Here is a 26,112-nt window from a genome sequence, read left to right on the forward strand (position 1 = left end):
GAACTTTTTAACCTGGAAAAGGAAAGAGATTCTACAGTCAATTCTGGATAAAAAAATCCCCCCCAGGAGGGGAAGGAAGGAAGAAAAGCGAAAAGAGGAGGCTTAGAATGAAAAACGTGCCAAAAAAATACTACCTCTACAAGCCGCCATTCCTGTCTCGTAAAACGGACAAATCAGCGAAATGGCGCCGAACGTAACCTCGTTCTCATTGGTTCGCGGCCCAGACGTCTACCATTCTAAAGCGCTCTCGTATTTATAACATAGCCTGGCGGTGTGCGCGCGATAGCGTTATTATTTAGTATTGTGAAAAGCTTCACAGGAATAGGACGCTCGCCAATCGCTCCAATTTTCGAAACCGAAAAAAATAATTATCGCCAAGAAAAAAAATATTATTTTTTTCTCTCTCTCGATTTAATTGGAATCGTCTGGAAAGGAATAAAGAAAATTCAGTTCTTGTTCAAGAATATTGGCAAGCTTCGTGGAATTCTAGAATTTGTGTGAGGATACGGTTTAATGTTACATTCGCCCAGATATGGATGGCCGTAATCATAATCCGAAAATATTTAAGTTTACGAAGGTAAGTTTACTTGTTCTTGCATTATTTGATATCGTTTGAGAAATTTTATGTATGGAGTGATTTTTTTATTTTTTTTTATCATGAAAAATCTTACACGAGGATTTTCTCCCATATGGGAGATTCGATTGTGAGTTTTGAACTGGAAATATTTATTTTTATTCATAATTTTGAAATAGTTTTTTTTTTTAAATTTTATGTGGATTATATTCGGCATATTTTATTTTGAAAATATCTTCTATTTTATTTTTGTTCTTGTTCAGAAGTTATGCATATTTATTTAGTTCTCCATTTTCCTAAAGAAATTATTCAACATAGAAAGAAAATTAGTATTACTCTTAATTTAAAACATTCTTTCATAGAAGATGTTAAAATTAGTATTATAAATTCAAATAATTGTTAAAAATTTAGAGTATATATTTTAAGAATCTCTCTTATTATATTCTGAATTCATTTTTTTTATCTTTTTTTTTTTTTTGCGTGTTCTTAAATAATTTGTTTGGAATTTATGTTCGTGTTTTTTTAAAAAACAAACAAACATATTCATTTAGAATCATAAGAATTATTATTAAATTTAATCATTTATTAAATATTTAAAGTATAGCATTCATTTTAATTAGCTTATTAGAAATCAAATAAAATCTAATTGAATTTTTCATAATATTTTTTATGCTTTAATAATAAAGAATATTTAAATTTTCTACTTCACTGAAATACAATAAACGTATCGCGTAAAGATTTTCAAAAATGAATATGTGCATGCTCGCGATGTATACAATATTTTTTTTTATAAAAAATTCTCCAATTTTTAAAAGAACGTATCTCTGAAAAATTGTGTTTATTTCTACTGAGTAGAAAGCCTTATTTTCTCTTCTGTATCTGTAAATTTGCAAAAAAAACACAACCGAAATTGTAGTTTATATATAAATATATATAAACGTTCTGCATGTACTGCAAATATAAAAGCATAATTAATATAATTTAATGAGTACATTCACGATAATATTATTTTTTTTAATTTCGCAAACTTTAAACTTATTGCATCATTTTAATTTCCTTTAACTATGTTAGCATATTTTATTAGAATGAAAGCGTAAATTTATAATAATTATGGATTTTTTCTACCTTGTACTTCGATATCTTCATTAAATGTATTTTTTAAAACTGTATCTAGAGTTTAAGTCAATTTTAAATCAAAGTTTAATCAAGTTAATTTTATTACTAATTTGAATCAAATGAAATTCGAAAACTACAGAAGATGTATTATTTATTCCTAAAACGTTTCTTATTGTGTTGAAATTCTTTCTGAATTGCATTTCTAAATGTATGACGCATGGTTTTTTTTTTTTTTTTTTTTTCATAAATCGATATCTGGTTGTTATGCTCTATATTTTTTTACTTGTAATCCTTAAAGAAATCTGCTGTTTTCGATATAAACTTTTATTTATTCATGATTTTATTCTCTTTATTTTCATAGATAAACGATTTATTTTTTACTTAAAAGCGATTTCTAGCACTTAAAATGCATACCGAAATCTTTTTCTACGGCAGACACGCTACAATGTTTATTGACAACCTTACAGGCGTTACTATCTCTTGCGTGATCCGTTGACAGCGCCATCTGTAGCTTCGCGGTGTAACTTGCGGTCATTTGATTTCAAGGTTAGAGGTGTGCCTTAGATATTTACATATTTGTTTGTTTACAGTTGAACCACGTTGGTTTCATATAATAGTTGTTAAGGTATTTATTCATAGTTGTGTATATCGCAATAACATCTTAAAATTATTGTTTGAAATTTTTGTATGAATTAAAAGTATAAAAATAAAATTTGTAGAAAATTAACATTTTGCAGTTATTTGTTTATTCTATCTTGAAAAACTTAGTTCTTTTTTTAAAATAATTATTCATTTTAACATTTTTTTAAAAAGAAAATAAGGAAAAAATTTTATCAATTATTTTATACAAATAAAGCTGAATAAGTAAAATTAAATTTTTCATGAAATTCAATTTATGACATCTAAAATTTCGGAGAATCTATGAGTTAAATGAGTTAAAAGTTCACCAAAGCTTTTTGTGGCTTTATTCAAGTTTTTCAGTATTACAATTAATTTAATGTGATTAAAAATGTTTTAAATAGAAATTAAAAAAAATTTTAGTGCAACATAGATATTAAATGATATGTAAGCAGGCTACAGAATTTTGTCTTTAAAATAAGATAATTTAAATTTAATTACAGTTTTTAAAAAATAAGAGTTATTTAAACTGTTTTTCAAGGTATCCATTTATTATTATTATTTAATTTCTTGAAAGTCTACATGTGAACTAATTATATCATTCTGATTTTCGATGAATTGCATTACTGTAATTATATTATCTTGATTTTTCGATGAATTACATTACTGTTTTCAAAATTGAATGAGCTACTACACATTTATTTCAGAAAACATAGTCTGATTTTTTTAAATAATAATTTTGATATTTCTCTCTTTTATAAAGACATTTTAACTAAAATTCTTTTTTAACATGAATTTAATGCAGTTTACTTTATCAAATTTTGAAGTAGTGATAGCAATTTCTTTTATTATATTTGAGCTAACGATTTTTTTTTCAAAACTGTAAAAATATAGTTGAAAGAACTCTAATTCCTCTACTTTTGTAAATGTAAATTCTATTTTTTTTCTTTTTTTTTTGGCAATGTTAGGTCTTACTTCATTGTAATTTCCTTTATGTTCAATAGTAACATAACACAATTTGGCAATTTTACCATCCAAGCTAATGATAGTGAGAAGTTATATACAGAATTTCATACCATTCTAAAGGATTATAATGCAGAATTAGGGTTATTTTCTAAATTAAAATTATTATTTTCATTGCATTGTTAAAATAAGTGAGACAATTCTACAAAAATATAAATTTTTCAAATCAAATCAAATTAATTTTTTTCAAGCGATTTTTTTTTTGTTTTTTTGCTATTATTTAGGGCATTTTATTCAAACTTAAGCATAAACATTCAAAAATCTGGACTGTCTCTGCCACCTGGTGCATTATTATACTACGAACTCATTTCCTTTCTTAATTTCTCACTCAATTAAATTAATTCTGAAAATTAAATTAAATTAATTTTGTACTCATTTTTTTTTCATACGAGTGTTTTACTAACATCATTTTATTCAAAATGGGGCATAAACATTTTAAAATCTGGATTATTACAGCCAGTTAATACGGAACGTCTGAAAAGTTTGCTGTTCAACTAACTCATTCCCTTTCGTTCATTTCCTTGTGACTATAAAATGGTGATCTACATCTCTTTTTAACTGCATTCATTTACCTCATTCGAGTTCTGGCTGTCATGTTATGATTTGTTGCTGTCTCTTCATTTCATTTAAATGAACTAGTGTTTAGTCTTTCAGTTTTTAACATTTGTTCATTTGAATTAAGTTCAGCCACAATCTTACCGACCTTGAATTTTTAGTTTTTATACGTCGGGTATAGATGAAATATGTTACCAGTAACGCTTTCCCATTTTCCTTTTATTTTTCTTCCATATTTTCAAGAAATTTTATTTAATTGTGCTAATTTATTTTTTTGGAAAATTTATGGCATGTCTGGTGATGTCAGGAGGATAATGACCATAAAACATAAATACGCCTCTATAAGTCAAAAAAAGTTTTTGGGATAGAGAATCAGATATTTCACGTTTTCTTTGATCTCCCTAAAACAGTAATTAGAATCGTCTAGAACACGTCTTTAGACGTAAGAACGATTGATGGTTTGTTAAGTAACTTGATGATGTTGTATATATTTTTAATATTGTTCTATTTCTTTTTCTTTTTTTCAGATTTAATTAAGTCATTTATGATTTACTGGACCATTCTATGAAAATATGAAATATTCAGATGGATACTGCATATCTTTTATTAATTATTTAACTAGCCGCCTTTGGCGACCAAATGGTTCACCAGGAATATTGCTTGTGTTTGATTTTAATTGCATCCGTTATGCTTAGCTTGATATTCATAATTTCCTTAACAGTGTTTTTGAGAACAAACTGTAGCAGATATTCAATTCGTGTTATTTTATTAGAGTAGAACATAAATCTGTGGTTTTAGGTATTATGTGGCTTTAGCTGGTAGATTTTGTAATTTGTGACTTTAGCTAGTGGATTTATAATTTGCGATTTTAGATAATGGCTTTAGGTACTTTTTGGCTTTATATGTTGGATTTAAATATTTTGTAGCCTTAGATAGTGGATTTAGATATTTTGTGGCTTTAGGTGGTGGGTTTAGGAGCTTTAGATGGATTTATGTATTTTGTGGCTTTAGATGGTGGGTTTGTATTTTGTGATTTTTGATGGTGGAGTTTAGAATTCTGTAACCTTCGATGGTGGATTTAGATACTTTGTGACTTTCGATGGTGGATTTAGGTATTTTGTGACTTTTGATATGAGCTCTAGTAACGGTGGTGTAGTGTTAAGACTTTAGATGGTGAATTTAGATATTTTATGGTTTTAAATTATATATTTAAAGCCATAGTAGATTTTAATTAATATTTTTTTTCTTTTATGAATTCGGTGAAAAAGCATTTGTTTTTATTTATCTGTTAAGTCTCCGGACTTATTAGAGGATGAGATATCTCCGAGCGAGCATATTACACCATTCCTAAGTGTCTATTAATGTTCAGAAAATAGGCTTATTGATGTTCTCTGTGTGGAGTGGTGTGGGTTATCGGTGTGGGGTGATTACCCCTACCGGTGACGGAACATGCTTCCTACGGGAGAGGTTGTACCATGGCCAGAGATGGTCCTTAGGACTGAACATAGTGAACTATAGAACATGTGTTGTCGCGACATCCAGTCATTCAGATTTTTCCGCGCACATTCGGGCGGATTGAAGTAATCGGCCATTATTTTATTCCTACTTTAAATATGTTCCAGAATCATACCACCTGTATTTTTGTGAACGTAGACAATATAATATTGCAGTGATGATTGTGGATAATCGTACTTGCAAGTGATGTGTAAAAAGAGGGCGACACATTGAACTTAGTTACTGTACGGGAAAAATTGAAATGTTCTCTTTGTCCCGTAATGATGTCCCTCGAGGAGGGGGCATCTCGAAATGAGGATGAGATGCTTCCGGCATGGTGGTTGGATCTCGCCACCCTGGAGGGTACACAAATAGGTGGAGAATCTGACTCCTCCCATCGATGACGGGACGTACTTCCTTTCGGGGAGGGTTGTACCGAGGCCGGTGATGGCCCTTAGGACTCGACCACAGTTCCCGCCAGTGTTGCTGTTTCGGATGTCCGGTCATTCATCCTTATGGTTTAAATCCGTGTGCCTTCGTGGCTGGTCGGAGTGTTAGTTGGTTGACTTGTCCCATAATGATAACAATATTTGATGAATTTAATCTATCGCTTATTAATAGTTGCCAAGGACAATACATTTTTAAGGCAGTAAAACAGCTTAATTTTTAATAAATTAAAAATTAAGCTAAATTTTTGCGTTTCTCTCCGGTAACTTCCGAAATTATAATTGCAGAAAAATGTATTTTGTATCATTTCGCAAAAGAAATTGTCTTTTTAATAATACCAGTTTAATAGTCATGTGAATCTGCTTAGTTTGGAAATCTAATGATGAGTATTGATGACCAGATATTTCCATTTTTATTAGCGCTATGAAATCATTGGATTTGTCTCCAGTAGAAAGATTCATTTACATAATTAACGTAACTTAAATAAGGCCATTAAATTAATATGGTTTTTATGTTCGTCGATTTGGCTGAAACATGGATATCAATTATATCTAAACAATTTATCTAAAATCAAATTTAACAAATATTTCCGGCGAACTATCTGGTCGCCTGAGTTGGCTAGTTGTACGAGAAATTAAAAGTAATATTCTTAATTTTTATTTTGTGTGTTCAGATATTGTTGAGATTTTTTTAATAATTTCTTTACTGCATTTTAAACTTGTAGATAGGACCCTTGGCTGCGAAGCTTTGCTTTAATATTCATTTACGTAAGAAATAATTTAATGAGCCAGCGTCCTGGCATAGGGGCAGCGCGTCTTCCCCGTGATCTGGGCGTGCCGGGTTCGGGTCCCAGTTTGGGCATGGTTGTTCTTCCGTTGTTCTATGTGTGAGATGTGTGAATGTGCCCTCTTGTAAAAAGGGGTTGTGCAAGCGAATGATTGATGCGTGAGTAGCTAAGTCGTGCTCTTGGCCCTAGTAGTTGGCGCTACCATAAAAGCAAGAGACGCTCCACTCGGGCTTAAATCGGCTGTCTTCGAACAGAGGGCTTGTCCGTGGCAAGTGCCATAAGAAACAACATAATTTAATGATTTTTTAATTATTGTAATTTAAAGTTTTTTTTTTTTTTTTTTTTTTGAAAATTTGGAATAATATAGATTTGGAAACTATAGTTGCATGAGCTGCTGATCTTTTGATGCCTTTTCTGTTGAGATAAATATGTTTAAGCTTTTCTTCATAGTCCATTCAGCTTGACAATTGTTTCTAAAATTTTGATATGACCGTTTCGTTGTATTTAAATTGTTTTTTAGCTAACATACTGTCAATTCTCAGTTATGGAAGCCCTCCGCGTTTTTGCGAATGCGCTAAGAGTTGTTTAATTTTCGAAAGTAAGCGTGAGGTGAAGAAAATGAATCTGGTTTAATTTTCCAAAGTAAGCGTGAGATGAAAGGAAATGAATCTGTTTGGACGGAAGTCAAGGTAAGTAACAAGGTAAACCTAACAAAGAATTCAGGACTGGGTATCACTCCCTTTGCGGAGTTAAATCGTCCAAAAGTGATGGACTCAGGATCTTACAACAAATTGTAACTGCATCCTTTTATTTTTCTTTGGATACATCAAAAATTTGTGTAATTGAAAACAATCTTTTTTTTTTCATGTTGCTTTTACAATATATTGATATTCATTTGAAATAAAACAATTGATTTCAAACAACGGATGGATTTAGAAGAATAGTTATAATTCTTAATAATTAAGTTAACCTAAAATTTGGAAGACTGCCAAAACAAATAATGCCATGGAATAATAATTTTGATTGTAGGCTCTGCGATTTTGCGTTGCTTCATAAATTACAGCTGGTTCCGCCAATAATTCCGGTTTAAATATTTAATTGCTGCTCTCATTATGGGAGCATATTCTTTATTTATAAGATATTGTTTATCTTCTTAATTTCAGTTCTTTTTTTAAATATGTATTTTGAAATCCGATGATTATTTTAAAACTACTTTGTTTATCGACTCTGATTGTTTCTGACTCTATGCATCAGCTTCTATTGAATCTTCTAATATTTAAATTATTGAATCTGAATCAGAAGTTTATGCAAATTACAACAGAAATTTATGACATATTTCGAATTTTCTGTTCTGTTGTCAAGCCCAAAGTTGCTATGAAGTAGTCGACTCTAGTGGTCTCAGGTATGGTAAATACAAGTGTACGTTAATGTGTCTTCGCACTGCTTGCCAACCTGGCATACTCTGCATTCCGCTGGCAGCTTTACTCATTATCGACTACTTTGTATATTTACCTGTGACAGGAATAGCACCTGTCCGACCGCGTTCAGAAAAGTTTGGCACCTACCTGTGGTGACCTTGACCTATTTCGAAATTGCCTGTGGAAACTTGACTCTGGCTAAATGAACTCGCTTCTAATTGTTTTGAGCACACGCCAACTCTATCCATTATGTTATGTTACACTGTTTTGTATGGGAATCTCGTTACATTTGAATAACAATCCGCGAGAATCGAAAGAGTTTTAAGGTAAATTGTAACACAATTTTTATATAAATTTCTGGAAGAGGTGCTACTATCACGCACCAAGATATGCAAGATAGTGAAGAGTGTCGGAATCAGGGCTGGCCCAAGGGAGGGTGCGAGCGAGCAAAGTATCCGAGGAAACTTAACTCTGGCTAAAAGAACTGATTGCTTTGAACACAGGCCAATCCCATCCAGTATGCTATGTTACAATGCTCTGCATGGGAACCTCGTTACATTTAAATAGCGATCCAAATGAATTGAAAGAGTTTAAAGGCTAAATTGTAGCACCATTCTTATATAAATTTTTGGAAGAGTTTCTGCTATTATGCACCAAGATGTGCAATAGGCTAAAGAGTGACAGAAACAAACCTTGCCCAAGGGAGGTGCGAAAGGTGCTGTGCCTAAAGTGCCTGTGGAAACCTAACTCTGGATACGTGAATCTCATCCAATTTGTTTGAGCATGCGCCAATTCCATCCATTATGCTAAGTTACAGTATTTTATATGCGAACCACGTTACATTTGAATAGTGACACCCTATGATTCGGAATAGTATTAAGGTTAAATTATTACACCATTTTTATATAAATTTCTGGAATAGGTGCTACTATCATGTACCAAGTTGCTAAAGAGTATCTGAAACAGTGATGGCCCAAAACAAGGTACGAACGACGCTGCGCACAAAGTACTTGCGGAAATTTAATTCTGGCTAAATGAACTGATTGTTTTGAACACATACCTGTTCTATCCATTATGTTGCGTTACAATGCTTTGCAAGGGAATCTCGTTACATTTGAATACCATGAATCGGAAGAGTTTTAAGGTTAAAGTGTAGCATCATTTTTATATAAATTTCTGAAAGATGTCTGCTACCACTTATGTACCAAGTATGTCTTATCTAGGTGGTCTTGACTTTGGCAAAGTTCAGTTAATTGTGTTGCAGAAATTAACAAAATGATATAAATGAAGCATATTTTGTCTTTTCTTATTATCTTTTTCTCATATCCGAAGTGTTCAAAGGAAAAGTATTGCATCGTCTAAAAATTCCACCTTTTCATTTTGACAAATCTCCTCTTATTAAACCTTTGTGAGTCCATCCGGAAAACACATTTTTTTTAGAATTATATCTGTCGGTGAAGGATCAAAAGCGAAATGAGCTAGACAATTATAGTTTGTTTCTCATAGCACCAAATTATAAATAGCTATCAAATTTCTGATGGAATCGAACGCTTAAGCGATCTGGCGAATAGAGAAAGCGTTAGCACACAAACACATGTTCATCTTTATTATACAGAGATGAAATATTTCATTTCCCACTAAATCTAGAAAATTATCAACTAACTTATACTTATCCTAGTATTATTAAATGCTTCATATCACATTTTCGAAAGCAATAATATGATTAAAACTCAAAGCTTGCAAAATGGATGAAATGTGTTAATTTTATATGAATATTATACAAGTATTGAAAATCGGGAGTTTTTAACTTCCCGGTCATTTTAAATATCTTTACTCGAGTAAAAGCATTTCAGCACAGTTTTGTATCCTATTCAGAAACTGCCGGGCAGCACGTGGTAGTTCTCTGAGCTTTCTCAAAATGTCGAACCAATTTTTTTTTATTTTTTTGTCTTTGCAATAAAGGCATACAACCATACAGTTCAACGACTGACATTTTGATGGGAAGTGCCCATTACGATCAATAATGGCAAACCTCATAAGCTATTGTTCTGCAGTATTGATTTATGTTTAAAAACTATTGTTCATCTGTCTCTGGAGTTAAAGCCTTGGCAAGTCTTCATTTCACTTATGTCTGGAAGATGTCATTCCCAACCTTTTTTTAACGCAGGAAGAAAAGTGGAACTAGGCTTATAAAAACAAACGGGCACTTCTGGAGTGTGCCACTCTAAACATTTCAAGATATTAGACTCAATGGGGTTTTTTCATAGCGGTTTCATCGTTAGATTGGGTTATCATACATTTGGATTACACCCGGATAGGATTGATCTCAGCATCATATCTACGTTATTATCTGAAATTTCAAAATATCCGGATAAGCATCAATGAATCCGTAAAGAGGAACCACCGGTACTGGTCTCCTCAAAATTTTCTCGTCTACTTTTTAATAAAAAGGAAAGCCATGCATAGCATTGGGTGTGCAATAGTTGTTACCAAATATTAACCCTTATCGTGAATTTGGCATTTTTACTGAATCTCTAGTGTGGTTCTTGGCGAGCTTCTCGGAGCATAATCCCTGACAAGCAGTTAATAGCATCGGAAAATCGAATTTGTACGTTAAACGCTTTTTTTTCCAATCCGATTGAAAACAAAATTTGGCATAGAACTACACTTGTAGTCATAAAGGCACATACCAAATTTGATATATTTAAGTCATTGAGTTTTTGAGTTATTGCTTTAATATGTTTCTGAAAATGCAGACTGATGGACGGTCTTCCTCTTGTTTGATTTGACTCAAAATTTGCTAGGGGTCTGCACGAAAAACTACCTACCCTAAATCTGTGTACCGAATTTTACCCATCTAGCTCTTTTCATTTTATATTTACCGTGATAACTTATATTAGAAAGCTGGACAGACAGACTTCTGTTGAACAGATTTTACTCAAACAATATTGTGCATATTTATTTCAATAATATTGTATAGAAACGTGGATGGCGGGTATTCTGGAATCATAATAGATAAATAAAAACGTATATATATTCACACAATTAATGAAAATATATAAAAAAATAAAATGAGTTATTAATACGGTAAAAATATCAAGCTTTAATTTACCATTTTATTAGAAAAGGGTCCTCGTAGTGTACAGTGCCTAGAGGGCCTCAAAATACAAAGTTGACAAAGGAGGTGACCCCTTTCAACCAGAAGCAATCTCAAACTGAGAACTAAAATTATGCCTTTTTTGTTCCATTCCATGCTTCAGTATTATAATTTTATTTACAAAATATTAATAAAAAAAATGTGTTTTATTTGGATTCTGAGATTTTAAATTATAATCTTTTCCTTAATCTCTTTTCACTTCCTGAAACTCCAAAATATTAACCTATGGACGGAATTTAGCATTTTTACTGCATCTATTGTGTGATGCTTGCCGAGGTTTTTGGCGACTAATCCGTGGCATGCGGCTAGAAGTATTCGAAAATTGACCTGGGTTTTAGACACGTTTTTCTCAAAAGATTGAATCAAAGCTGCACTCGTAATCACAAAACCTCATACCTAACTTGATATGTTTATATGATAATGATGTCGTGTCCACTTTACCACGGAAAGGGGGTGCAGTAGCTTCCGAGGGTAAAGACCCCTGAGCACCCGAGGGCAGAAGTCTGACTTCCAGCTTAAGCTATTTAAGTGATGATAATGTCGTGTACACTTTATTTCGGAAAGGGGGTGCAGTAGCTTCTGAGGGTTAAGCCCCCCTAGCACCCGAGGGCAAAAGTCTGATTTCTAGACTTCTTCTTTCTCATATGAAGATGAAACTCACACATTCGCTTGCTCAACCCCTTTTTACAGGGAGGCAAATTCACACTCCTCACAGATGAAGAACAGGCATGTCCGAACCGGGATACGAACCCAGGACGCCCAGATCACGGGGATTATGCGCTACCCCTATGCCAGGACGCCGGCGATATATTTCAGTCATTACTTTTTTTTTAAAATTATCGCATTTACATGTTTCTAAACGTATAAATCGACAGATTGTCAACCCCTCTTTGGGTTTAGATCAAAATTTGACAAGTGTCTATATTATAAATGTTAAGTATGTGTATTGAATTTTATCTATCTATCTTCGTTTTGTAGTATCGTGTGAACTTATATTCGAAAAGCCAGGCAGACAAACCTTCTCTGAATAGATTTTACTCAAAATTTGTTAAAAATTTGCCAATTTGGTGTAAAAATCGAGTAACAGATTTCATCCGTTTGATTCAAAGTGTTTTCGAGTCATCATTGTGACAGACAGACATGTTCCAAAAAATGTGTTTTTCGAACTCGGAGATATAAATGTGGAGATACGTCAAAATCTCAAGTTCGATTTTTTTTGACGATTACAATACTAACTCTATATTTCTTATGCGTAAAAATAAGAATAACAGAAGAAATGAAACTAGATCTTATGAGTTAGTGAACCACTAGTACTATTCTTAAAGTCAAATGATCTGCTGTCAAAGCCTTATTTTTGTAACATTTTTTACATTGCGTACTTTTGGCACTAGAGGTATCAGAATCCTTTAAGAATTACATTTTCATCCCCGCCTATATTCCACGATTAATTTCTGAAGATCTCATTTCAAACATTTACTTTGTTTATTGATATGAAGCACTAGCATTGTCAGAAAAGTATTGAAAATTATACTTCAACCAGAATTTCGTTTCCGTCTATATCGCACGATTAGTTTCTGAATATTTCTTTTAAAACATTTACTTATTTTACTTATATGAAGCACTAGCATTGTCAAAAAGGCATTGAAAATTACACCTTCAAACGAAGTTTCATTCCCGCCTATATCGCAGGATTAGTTTCAGAATATTTCTTTTAAAACATTTATTTACTTTACTGATATAAAGCACTAGCACTGTCAAAAAGGCATTGAAAATTACACCTTCAAACGAAGTTTCATTCCCGCCTATATCGCACGATTAGTTTCTGAATATTTCTTTTAAAACATTTACTTACTTTACTGATATGAAGCACTAGCACTGTCAAAAAGACATTGAAAATTACACCTTCAAACGAAGTTTCATTCCCGCCTATATCGCACGATTAGTTTCTGAATATTTCTTTTAAAACATTTACTTATTTTACTTATATGAAGCACTAGCATTGTCAAAAAGGCATTGAAAATTACACCTTCAAACGAAGTTTCATTCCCGCCTATATCGCAGGATTAGTTTCAGAATATTTCTTTTAAAACATTTATTTACTTTACTGATATAAAGCACTAGCACTGTCAAAAAGGCATTGAAAATTACACCTTCAAACGAAGTTTCATTCCCGCCTATATCGCACGATTAGTTTCTGAATATTTCTTTTAAAACATTTACTTACTTTACTGATATAAAGCACTAGCACTGTCAAAAAGGCATTGAAAATTACACCTTCAAACGAAGTTTCATTCCCGCCTATATCGCACGATTAGTTTCTGAATATTTCTTTTAAAACATTTACTTACTTTACTGATATGAAGCACTAGCACTGTCAAAAAGACATTGAAAATTATACTTCAACCAGAATTTCATTCCCGCCTATATCGCACAATTAGTTTCTGAATGTTTCTTTTAAAACATTTACTTACTTTACTGATATGAAGCACTAGCATTATGAAGAAGCCATTGAAAATTACACCTTCAAACGAAGTTTCATTCTCGCCTGTATCGCACGATTAGTTTCTAAAGTTAAAATTATCTGCTCGGCGATGCCATTATTAGTGCATTCCAGGAAGATGTTTTCTACGCCAAGGAAAAATTGTATCCTTTTCGTCTACCTCTCTTCAATGAACTTTTTTTTCAAGGCGCAAAAGTGTCCTATCAACCGGACGGAGTGGTCGGAAGCGCCCGTTTCCGGTATCCAAGGTTACTGCCCTACATTGATGTCTTCCCGCCCTTTTCTGATAACAAAAAATATTATTTCGTTCTTTTTTGTTTCCTGCAGGAGATGACTGAAGATTGTGGGAACACGTTTATATGATCTTTTGATGCGATTAGCAATCGCAATGCTTTTTGCTTTCTCCTATACGAAAACGTTGTAATTATTAACAATTTTGAACCCATGGTTTTGTCGAATCTCCGCTTTTTAGACCTCCAAGAGTTCGACTCATTCACTTTTGGAATTATGTCTGTCTGTCTGTGAACATGTAATTGAAAAACTCTTTGATCTGGATTGTTGGAACACATTTATAACGTTTGAGCTAGGTAGATGAAATTTGGTTTGTGGTATTTGCTGAGGACGGCACTAGTGGACCAAATTTGCATTGCTCTAACAAATTCTGAACGAAATTGATTAACAGAAAGTCTAGATCGGACAAAACTGTCTCGTAACAAATTCTGTCCGAGCGCAAATGAGCTCAGTACCTACGAAACGTATGAGTTAAAAGCGAGTTAATGATTGACATTTGGTACTTTGATACGTTTTTCATAATTATTTTTAATTTTTCATAATTATTTACTAATTTTTTTTTCAGTTTTGTGTAATTCTATTAAAATTAAAAGAACATCTGTCTTAATTATTTATTGAACTTTTTTGAAATATTATTTTATTAAGATTTTGAAATATTAAATGTGTTGAGTTTCCATCTAAACTGCTGGCAATCATTTCGTATTGAAAACATTTGCAACGCCCATGGCCTGGCCTAGAGGTATCGCTTTTTCCCTTTGATCTGGGCATTCTAGGTTCGAGTCCTGTTTTGGGTATAGTTGTTCCTTGCCCTGTGTACTATCGGTGAGCTGTGTGAAAGAGACCCCGCCTCTGTACAAAGCGGTTGTGCAAGCGAGTGTGTGTGTCTTCTTCATATGAGCTAGAAGTCAGACTTCTGCCCTCGGGTGCTCAGGGGCCTTTACCCTCAGAAGCCACTGCACAAACTCGGCTTAAAATCGCCGACTGCGTCAGCGGGCTTGTCTATGACAAGTGCCATAAGTAACAACAGCAACGTTTGCGATGAAAGTTTAGAACTTAAAATAAGCTCGTATTATTGCAATCCGTTAAGAAAGTCAGTTTATGTAACTACAGCCATATGTATAAAACATCAGTTAATGTGTCAACAATCACGTGTATAAGCTTCAGTTGATATTTTTATCAGAATTTGGATGAATGTCAGTTGATGTAATGACAATTTTCTGTATAAATATTAGTTTACACTTGTATGCATAAAGCATTAGTTGATAATTTTAAAATCGCCTGAATAGACATCAGTTGATGTAACTACAATCGCGTGTAAGACATCTGATAATATATCTGCAATGGAGTTGAAGGCATCTGTCTTTTACATTTGTATATTTAAAAAAATCATTTGATACATATACGATTGAATGTTTAGGCATTAGTTGATAGCATAAGAATTGTCTGGAAAGATATCAGTTGATATTATGGATAAGCGTTAGTAGATGTACTTACAATTGCCTGTATCAATTGATATAATTACTGTTGTTTAGATAAACATCAGTTGATATCATTACAATCATTTACATAAACATTAATTGATATTATTTGGATCATATGGATAAGCATCAGTTGATATCATTAGAACTGTCTAGATAAGCATCAGTTGATATTAGTAAATCGTTTGGATAAACATCAGTCTATATAATTGCTGCCGTTAACATGAATATCATCTGATGTTTTCATGCATATACATATGATTGCAATGATATCATATCATTAGAAATTTACGAATGATTGAAATTGTAATATTAGGAGAAAAATGAATGACGTAATTTGCTTGGAGGAAATATTTCGAATTTTATCTAAACTGTTTTCGTCGTTCACTAAAACGAAGTTAAATTGCAAAATAGAACGTTCCCTGAACTGGAAAACGACAATGCGGTAAGAAGACGACGCTCTTTCATCAAGCACTTTTTGTGTGCAGACTATTTCTTTTTTTACTCTCACCTCTTTTCTTGCCAGCGAATGCTCCCATTCAGACGTCATCAGAAACCTTTTTGAATAAGCATCCACTTGGCGACGGAATAGGGAGCAAAAAAATCAACAAAAGTCGGCCAACAATGTTGGTCATTGCCAACTTTCTCTCAAACTTGATTCCAGGTGTGTGCCCCCCAGGCTTGGCTTGGCGACAGGATGTCTGACTGCTGTAGGCTCCCTTCACTCAGTTTTCTTTCCAATTTTTTTTTAAAGAATTCCACGTGGCATTTTATTTTCGTGTCAATAGAGTGACTGTCGTGTTCCGATCGTAGAAAAATTATAAAAACAATGGTTTTGACCCCGTTCCGATGCCTATTCCTTTAAAGAAATTTTTTTAGGTCAGTTTCAAATTGGCGACTTTTTGAACTTAGTATATCGCTTGGGATAATTAAATCAGAAAATTTTCTTATGATTAATATTAATAGTTATTGATGATTATATTATTGGATTCACGCAGTTCTGAAAATAATTATCGTTGACTAAAATGTGACTGAACTGAAAATACTGTAAAAACTCAACTTTATTACTCTGATTGGAAACCGTTAACACTTTGGATAGTCAAAAATTCGATTAATGGAAGATAAATTTTAAACCTTCGACAGCCTTTCAAAAGTGTTAATTTGAAAATATAATCATCGCGAGCGATCTTCCTCTAACTTTCTCGCAAAATTTCTAATAAAACTTTTATTATACTTTCTCTTTCCATAAATTAAAACCGGGCAAGACCATGAACAACATGAAGGCTCCTATTTTTATTCTTAGAATTTCGCACATGAGAGTTTTGTGCTTCGCAGAAGAGTAATGAAAATTGAAAAATTAGGTCCCAAAGGTACCACTTATTAAAAATTTCACTAATTATTTTATTGATTGTCAAACTTTATTTATAAGAAGATTAGCAAATGTCACTCACTTTATATAAAATTAATGCCATTTATAATTTTCTTGATGAATGGCATCAAAGAAAAAAAATGGCAAAACACAGTCGTTCCAACCAAAAAACTGCGCATAACACATCAGAAATCTTGAAGTGATTAAATAATTAATATTTAACTAGCTGATATACCTTTCATTCGTAAGGATTAAAAATAATTTCCCGTCTAATATTTTTAATTTAAAAACTGTCTTTGCATAAAAAAAAATATAATCCACGAAATTTTTTAATCTATGAAACATTTTTAATTAAATTGAAAATATCGTTTGAACCAAATGATATTTAAAAATCACTTATAGCTTTTTTCCCCCATATTAATAATGTACTTCAATTCTAGTTCCTGTTCTTGATATAAACTTTTAATCAGCTGCTTTTAAATTTCTTTCAGCGTTCTTCCAGATTGATAGATATTTATTCTAGCAACAGTTCTTCGTTTGTATTCTTTTTTTCATTCAACATAAAAAAAAATATATTCTTTCAATTATGCGGAAATTGTGCTTCAAAATTAATGAAAGATGTTGTCAAAATACTAAAAAAATAAAACTGAAATATCTAAAAATGAAGATAAATTAATTCAAAACTGATTAGATAGATTAACAGTGGAACATCAGCAAAATTCCTTATTTCAAAATCGCCTGCATTTATCGTATGCAATTGTTAGTATTTATTAAATTTTGTAAAAATAATAAAAACTGTTTGTAAACAAAATTTTTATAGTTGTGAAAGTAAAATTTTGAAAAAAATGCCATAAAAATATTTCTTATGGCATAATTTTCCCCAACGAAGTTACTACGGAAAAATGGCAACATTTTCGTTAGTTTCTACATTAGTGAATATTTAATTATTTTTCGCACTTTGAAAATCGACAATTTTCTTTATCTTCGATAAAATAATAAGTTTACAAAATTACGTTGAATTTGAATCACTTATTTAGGTGAGGATATAATACATACATACATAGCCATAACGACTTTTATTAATCATTTTATTTTCATGCGATTTTATTGAAATAATTGATTTTTCTTCTCTACTTTACAGTTAAAAATAATTTCTTTCTTTTTTTTAAAATTTCGTGCAGACAAATACATCTTAAACGAAAGTTAATTTCACATTTAGGAATTATTATCAAGGAATAAAAATGCTTTTAACATTTATTTTCCAGTTGGTTTTGCTCATTATTTTCGATTTATTGCTTTGAAAATGCGATGAAAATTCTGTCAATATTAATATACTAAAAATAGTAGATGTGGCTATTAATTTGTTTTAATTCACAAGTTAATATTTTCTATAGTTGTTAAAACAAAGTAATTTCTGCAAAAAAAATTCTGAAAATATTTTATCTAAGTAGGAAATATTCTACAAGTATATGTTGAAAATTACAAATATATAATGCTTAGAAAAATAGTCATGTCAAAAAAAGTGCTAGATTTTTTAATGTTTACTGATTTTGATGAAAAGAAGATTTTAGAAGAATAGACTAATTTCATTTAATCAGTTTTAATTGTTCTTTATATAAAACCTTTTCTCGGAATTTTCTTAGTAAAATATTTTACTTTCCTTGAGTCAAAATTCAATAATAAAATATTAATTTATGCCGTAAAAGTATTTGCACTGAAAAAGAAAAGATTTTTTTAAAAAAATCCAAATTTCTGGGCGAATCTCTAAAATATTTTTTTTACATTTTCTTTATTATTGAGTGAATTATTTGGAAAGTATATTTGATGAAAATGGGCGTTAATGTTTTCAGAATGTAATTGGATAGAATAAACAAGAAATGATTTATAAATAGAATCGACCATCAAACGTTAATAAATGTTATTTTTGTAATCATTTTCCTGACGATAACTTATTTTATTTCTTTCTGCATAAATTGAACAAACGATATTTTTTAATTGGGACAAATAGGCTAATTGAAAATGAATAAATGTTCAAATAAAAACATTTCAAATTAATTGAAATCAGTGTTTGATGGCCGTTCTTTAACATTTTTAAAGACATTTCTTTAATACAAAAAGTTAAAATTAAGGACAATACATGAAGCAGAAATAACATAAAGCAAATTGAATGGCATGTTTTTAATCCAGCCATTTCAGATGTGTATAATTTATTGCTAATTATCCAATAATTGAGGACAAGATATTCAAATGTTGATTTCGAAATATTTTGCAACACATCTAGATTTGGGTATGTATCGCAAGGTTAATCAATTAATTGACCACAAATAGTTTTACTTTAATTATTTTTCCATCGAACGAAGTTATCAATCATAAGAGTTCCTAGTTTCACGTCTACAAGGTATTTACTAAACGGGCTTTGATGCGGAATGTCATATCTTTTTTTGTTTTTTTTTGTTACAGTTTTATTAATTATAAAATAATCTTAAAAAGGAAACAAGATTATTGAAGAATTCTGACATCGCAGATGCCATTATGTTGTTTTGGATCTCTTCAATAAAAACCATGAGGAGTGGTCTCCAAAAAACTTTCTAGCGCACTCGCTAACAATATTATTGTCCCCTCTCTTCCCGTATTAAATAGCGGACCTTGGGCAAAAAGACGATGGTTTTGTGCTTCGGAGTATATAGTATAAAAAAACGAATATGCATTCTGAGCGTATATTATATCTTTATCTATATCTATCTGCATATCTTATACATAAATATAGATAGATAGATATAGATATAGATATTTACCTACTAAATCTAAAATTTGACATAAAATTACAATTTTAATAACAAGGCCACATACCAAATTTCATTTATCTAAGTCCTTGCGTTTATATGTATGCGAATATAATAATTGATAGAGTCAATCCCTTGATGAGTTTAATTGAAATTTAAATATGAATCTGCATTTTAAATGCTAAATCCGTGTACTTAGAAAGAACACTAATAATTAATAATTGACAGGGGAGATTAAATAATTCCATCAAGGGGAGAACAACCTATCAACATTTTAAAAATGTTTCGGTTAACCGAATTGACAGTTATTTTTTTAACCAAATTTATATTGGTCATCGTGTGTTTTTTTGTACATTTTGCCGTTTCTTTGATGAAACTTCAACTTGTCAGTCGGACATCGAAGAAGGCTCTCTATAAATCAGGTGATCAGGCGAGAACACAGACTCAGATGGCAAAGAAATTGGATGTCCCTTGACGTCGAAGAACTTTTAAAAATTCCAATCATTAAATCTTTTATCAAGCACATTTTGTCAAAGCTCTTACTTTTAGTTCTCTCCTAATGCAAAAAGACCTATGTGCATTCTCTCTAGAGGGTCTTTTGTGTTTGCAAATCTCCAATATCATCAAGTGTCTTTTGTGTTTCGTGCTATATGGGTTGCTGTTCGACGGCCCCATCAAGTTTCCCGCAAGGCCTCTGGCTAGGTCACAGATTAGCTTGCATACTAAATGTGTGTACCAAATTTTATCCATCTGGATCTTAATGTTTTGAAGATATCGTCATCATTTGCATTCGATCAGTTAAATAAAGATGTTTTCTGATTATGGATTTTATTCAAAATTTGTCAGAAATCTAAAAATTTGGTGTAGAGATCACATACCAAATTTCATCCATCCAGCTCAAAGTGTTTTGACGTTATCGGGCTTACAGAAAGACATCATTCCAAAGACGTGTTTTTCGGTTTCGGGGAGCTCTAAAGCTTGGTGACTTATCGAAATCTTGTATTCGTTTTCTTTCTTTCTGTTTTCACGATTAGAACATTTTCTCTTTATTATACTTCGTATATTAGAAAGTGAAAAAAAATATTTGATAAATGCCATAAATGAGAGCAAAAAAAAAAAACGTAAATGTTGTTTTTCAGTTATTAAACTCACTATGCTAGAAAACAATCAGGTACTTTGGAGAAAAAAAATTCCAGTAGGAAAATTTTATGCATATCATAACAGCCAGCATCAGAGCTGTAATATTTATTAAAACAAAATCCAACGTCCATTTCATTTCATGACGGACATATTAAAAAAATAAAAACTAAGTGTTCTAATCTTTAAAAACCAGTGGGGGGGGGGGTCTACCCAAAAATTTCTCCCATACTCTCTAATAAACTTGTAAAAAAAAGACAACGCCTTACATATTATTCATACGAAATATTAACCTTTGTCGTGAATTTCGCATTTTTACTGAATCCATCGTATCATCCTTGGCGAGTTATTTGGCGATTAATCCATATCAGATCGAACCTATATATTATATTTATCAGTCGAGCTTAAAGAGTTTTTGAATTAATGTGCTCATAAACATGTATAACATTTCAAAAATGTGTTTTTTGGATACGGGGGGGGGGTGAATATGGAGATGCATCATAAAGTCGAGTTCCTATTATATTTTTTTTTGACGATTATGATTTTTTTTTTTGTACTTCATATACGAGAAAATAAAAATCATGTTTCGCCTCTTTACTTTCTTACTTTTTCGTTTCCGTAGTATAAAGAATGTATTGCAAGCGTCAAAAAATTTCAATAGAGAAAGTTGTGTGCTTGATATTAAAATAAAACAGCATTACTTCTTAAAAATAATTCGGAGAAATCCTAATCATCAAGTTATGTATGAAAAATGTAATTGAAGTTAAACACAACTATTATTCCCGATGACCTGGTCACCAAAGGCGGCTAGCTACTAACAAAAATAATGCTAATTATTGAATAATTACAATTCTTTTATTTTACAAATAAGTGCATATCCATTTTTATATATATATTCTCTTCTGCAGAAGGTAACACACGTTTCATATCAAAATATCCCACTATTACTCTCTGAACCGGAAGCACTAATTTTTCAAAACGAAAATTTTGATACTCTATCTTAGATTTATTCTATTACTATTATTACCGAAGACGGTTAAAAAAGCGCATTTAAATAGCATTTCACAAGCTCAAATGACACAAATGGAACCTAAATCTTCTTTTCAACTCTTTTATATCAGCTCATTACTGCCTTTAGGCGATCCAGCAAAACAAAGGCCCGGAGGTTGTGTCCTTTACGCAATTATGTTGTCAACGCGGCGATTTAAATCAATAATAAATGTTATTTGAAACCATATTTATTAGTATCTTCCTAGATCGAATCAGATATACATCTGAAATGGCCCGGTGTCTTTGAATATTGATGACTTTGGTCTTGATACCTGTAATTTGTACGTTCTGTGGAGTGATTTTATTTCGTCATTTTTTAAGTGCTGCCTTTCTGACTTTTCAGGAAGCTTTTTAAATGCTGAGGAATGTTTTCGAAGTGGCCTATAAACTTATTTTTACTTCGAGCTTGAGAGCTGCTAAGTGATCTTGTACGATTTTTAGAAAAGATGGCGATTTTTCTTGCTTTGAAAATCGCTTTTTCATCAGTAAAGTGCAGTGGACCACTCTGCCACCATTGAATTGCGGAGTATCGACTGGATTAATATGGTGGACCATTATCTAAACCACTATCCAGCTACTTCGCTTGCCAATTCTTCAGATTCATCATCTTCTTCAGGGACGTACGACAACTCTGTCAACACTAAGGACATGTTATTTTCAAAGCAATCCCATGTCGTCGGTCATCATTTTCTTGCCTTCTCATCAAGCAGGATTTCTTTGCCGATATTGGAAGATTTGAGCTCTTTTTTGTAAAGTTTTTTATTTCTATTTTTTAATCATCGTTCTGGAGACGGAAATAAATCCTAAAGCTGATTTTTAAAGAAAATTTTAAAAAATTATTCTCTTATTTTTTGTTATTTAGTTTTACCTGCCTTTAGCGCCCATTCGGTTTGAGAGGAACATTATTTGTGTTTCATTTCAATCAATCACTTAATAACTTGATGTTCATAACAATATAATTGATGAATATAACTTGATATTCATGATTATATCAATCAACTCAAAAGAAGTTATGTTTGATGGAATCTAGTCCCGTGGCATTAAAATGCCATATATAACTTAAGGATCCTGTTGATCTATTTCGAACGTTGTCTTTTTCAATAATGTGATTTAATTTTCTGATTCTTCGTGTAATGTTTGCAAAATTGGCGGAATCTTTCCCTTTGTTTTCAATAACGAAAAACTATCTTTAACGCCAGCTGGGTCAAGTATTTTTAATTTCAATCAATCACTTTATAACTTTATATTCATGCATAACTTGGTACGTGATTGATGACTACATGATATTCATGATTATATCAGTCAATTAAGGAGACATTTTTATTGTTGGAGTCTAATCTCATGACATCAAAGACTAAATGTCTGTGTCATGGAATTAAATGTCTGTGTAATCTATTTGGAAAACATTCTTTTTCGGTAGTGTAATTTCCATTTCTGATTCTTCATTGATGTATTGTTTGCAGAAATTAACAAAATATTTCTTCCTTAGTTTTCAATAATGGAATAACGCCAGCGGGTTAAAGTGCTTATGATTTCAATCAATCACTTAATAACTTGATGCCCATGCATAACTTGGTATCAATCACTTAATAACTTGATGCCCATGCATAACTTGGTATCAATCACTTAATAACTTGATGCCCATGCATAACTTGGTATCAATCACTTAATAACTTGATGCCCATGCATAACTTGGTATCAATCACTTAATAACTTGATGCCCATGCATAACTTGGTATCAATCACTTAATAACTTGATGCCCATGCATAACTTGGTATCAATCACTTAATAACTTGATGCCCATGCATAACTTGGTATCAATCACTTAATAACTTGATGCCCATGCATAACTTGGTATCAATCACTTAATAACTTGATGCCCATGCATAACTTGGTATATGATTGATGATTGAATTTCTCAATGTTCATGATTATTTCAACTAAGGAGATATTTTGTCTAACGGAGTCTAGCCACATTAAATCAGAATGTCATTAAAGACGAAATGTCCTGGTAATCTATTTCTAATTGTACGTTGTCTTTTCCTGTAATGTAATTTCACTTCGTGACTTTTTATGTAAATTTCTTAGGTAATTGCCAAAATCTGTCTTCCATAGTTTTCCATAATGGAAGAAAATCACGCAATTAAATATTTGATTAATCGTTGAGAACGGTTACAATTTCATTACAGCTATGAAATTAATCATTGAAAAATCAAGCCGAAAGAATTTTTTAATTGTCAAAACCTTGGTAAACATTGCATTGCAATCAAGTTGGTGTTATTAAAAGGGATTTTAAGTGATGAGAGATAGTTTCGTTTGCAATGACCACAATAAAGAAATACTACACACACATTGTCGCTAGCATGCAGAAATTTTGGGAAGAAAATGTTGGTTGTGTATTTACAATTTTTATCAACTATCATAACGGAAATTCTCCATATTTCGAAAGAGAAATTAAAAAATTGCTAAGTCAGTATTTTGAATGAGACTTTCGATATTGGGTGATGGGAAAAATGAATCTGAATTACAGCCGTTAGATTTTGAGAGATGCTCAGATACTGGCTTTAGAATAAGCATGTTTATTCTACTGAATATTCTTTCTCAATACGAGCTACGTGTGGGTAGGGGGGGGGGGAGGTGTTTCAGTGTCAAAACATCAGTGTCATAATCAGAAGGTTGTAGTTCGACCGTCGATTCTAAGATGATACCCACTACTTGTGAGATTGCGTACACTTAATCATTTTGCAAACTTGTCATCGTAAATCAAGTAAGTGTTACATTGGTGTAACGTAAGTCAAATTATTTCTTACGTTTATGTGTAATGATACTACAGAAAATTAGGGCCTGGTTTAGTATAGTATTCATTGTGTAGCTTCGGTTTAAAATTATAAGATATTTTTTCAATAATACCTGATTAAAAATTCAAAGTTCAAACTATTAGGGGAGGTGGCAAACGCTAAATCTATTCAGAATTAGATAAGAAAGTATAGAGAATAAGTATTAGATAGCCTACCAGATAATATAGGGAAATGGAAGCTATTGGATTAATAATTCCGATTTATTTCTTCTTCTGTGATCCCGTCAAAGCGAGCTAAAAAAATTTGACCAACATTTTTTGTTGAAATCGTCATTGCCGCTAAAAATATCTGCGAAGGGCCAAATATCTTCGGAAGGATTCGCCAAACTATAAGCCATTGATGTGAAGTGTATATTGAATTTTGAACAACTGTTGAGAAACTGCTCGAATATACTTAATGTCAAAGTGTAAAGTATCGCAAAAATAAGAATTTTTCATCTTGTATGGGGTACCATTTCTGCACTTTCATAAAGCTTTAATTCGGTTTGTTATGTTTTTATATCTACGGATGGCTTTACGTCCATGCATTTTCTTTGAATCTGTCTTGTTTTTGTACTTTCTACTTTTCTCAACAGTTTATATACTATGTTTTGAACCTGCCTGTGTGGCTCTTATGCTCTTTAAAAGCGGGTTAATTATCTTAAGAAGTGTTTCAATTATAGGTAATAGAAAGCATCTAAAATATGTTTAGCGAGAAAATAAAGCATAATTTAAAATATGCGACGTTTGAAAACTAGCTGGAGTGATCTTCTCAAAACTGTATCGCTTATACTCTAATAACAATTCATCCTAAAAAACGTCTTGTTTGGCACTGGTATTCAATAATTAGGAAATATTAACATTTGGCGTAAATTTAGCGTTTTTACTGTATCTATCGTGTCATCCTTGGCGAGTTATTTGGCGATTAATCCCTGCCATGCTATTAATGACATCCGAAAATCAAATTTGTGTTTCAGACCCGTTCTTCCCAACGACTCAAGCAAAAATTTGACTCAAAACTACACTTATAGTCATAAAATCACAGGCCAAATTTGATGTATTTAAGTCACTGAATCTTCGAATTATTGCGTTCACATGTTTTTAAAAATTCAGATCGACAGACGGTCAATTCTTTGTTGGATTCGTTCAGCATTTTGCAGGTGTCTGGAATATAAATATTTATTCCGTATATTGATATTTATCTATTTAACTTTCTTAGTTTTGTAGTTACCGTGTTAAATTATATTCAGGGAGCCGGACAGTCAGACTTCCTCTGAGCGTATTTTGCTCAACATTTGACAGAAATCTACGAATTTAGTATAGAGACCTAGACCAAATTTCATCCGTTTAGATCAAAGCGTTTTTGAGCTATCTGTGTCACTGACATACAGACGTACATTTTCCAAAAATATGTTTTACGAACTAAGAGAGGTCCAAAACGTGGAGATTATCATAGTATCGGGTTGGAATTTTTTTAA

The 26,112-nt window shown here is 31.8% G+C and overlaps 1 protein-coding gene across 3 annotated transcripts in view; it reads left to right on the forward strand.

Moving 5' to 3' along the window:
* Positions 1-26,112, forward strand: part of LOC129957668 (sodium-dependent proline transporter-like) — a 304,437-nt gene that overhangs the window by 246,111 nt on the left and 32,214 nt on the right. Inside the window, exon 1 of one of the 3 annotated variants that reach the window (XM_056070119.1) lies at positions 295-577. The exons of the other annotated variants lie outside the window; for them this stretch is intronic. Within the exon in view, the coding sequence (XP_055926094.1) occupies positions 533-577 (45 nt within the window). The 5' untranslated portion in view covers positions 295-532. Of the gene's footprint in view, positions 1-294; positions 578-26,112 lie in introns of those variants that run through there. 3 annotated transcript variants of the gene reach the window in all.

The sequence above is a fragment of the Argiope bruennichi genome, chromosome 11, assembly GCF_947563725.1.
Source record: "Argiope bruennichi chromosome 11, qqArgBrue1.1, whole genome shotgun sequence".
NCBI classification, from domain to species: Eukaryota; Metazoa; Arthropoda; class Arachnida; order Araneae; family Araneidae; genus Argiope; species Argiope bruennichi.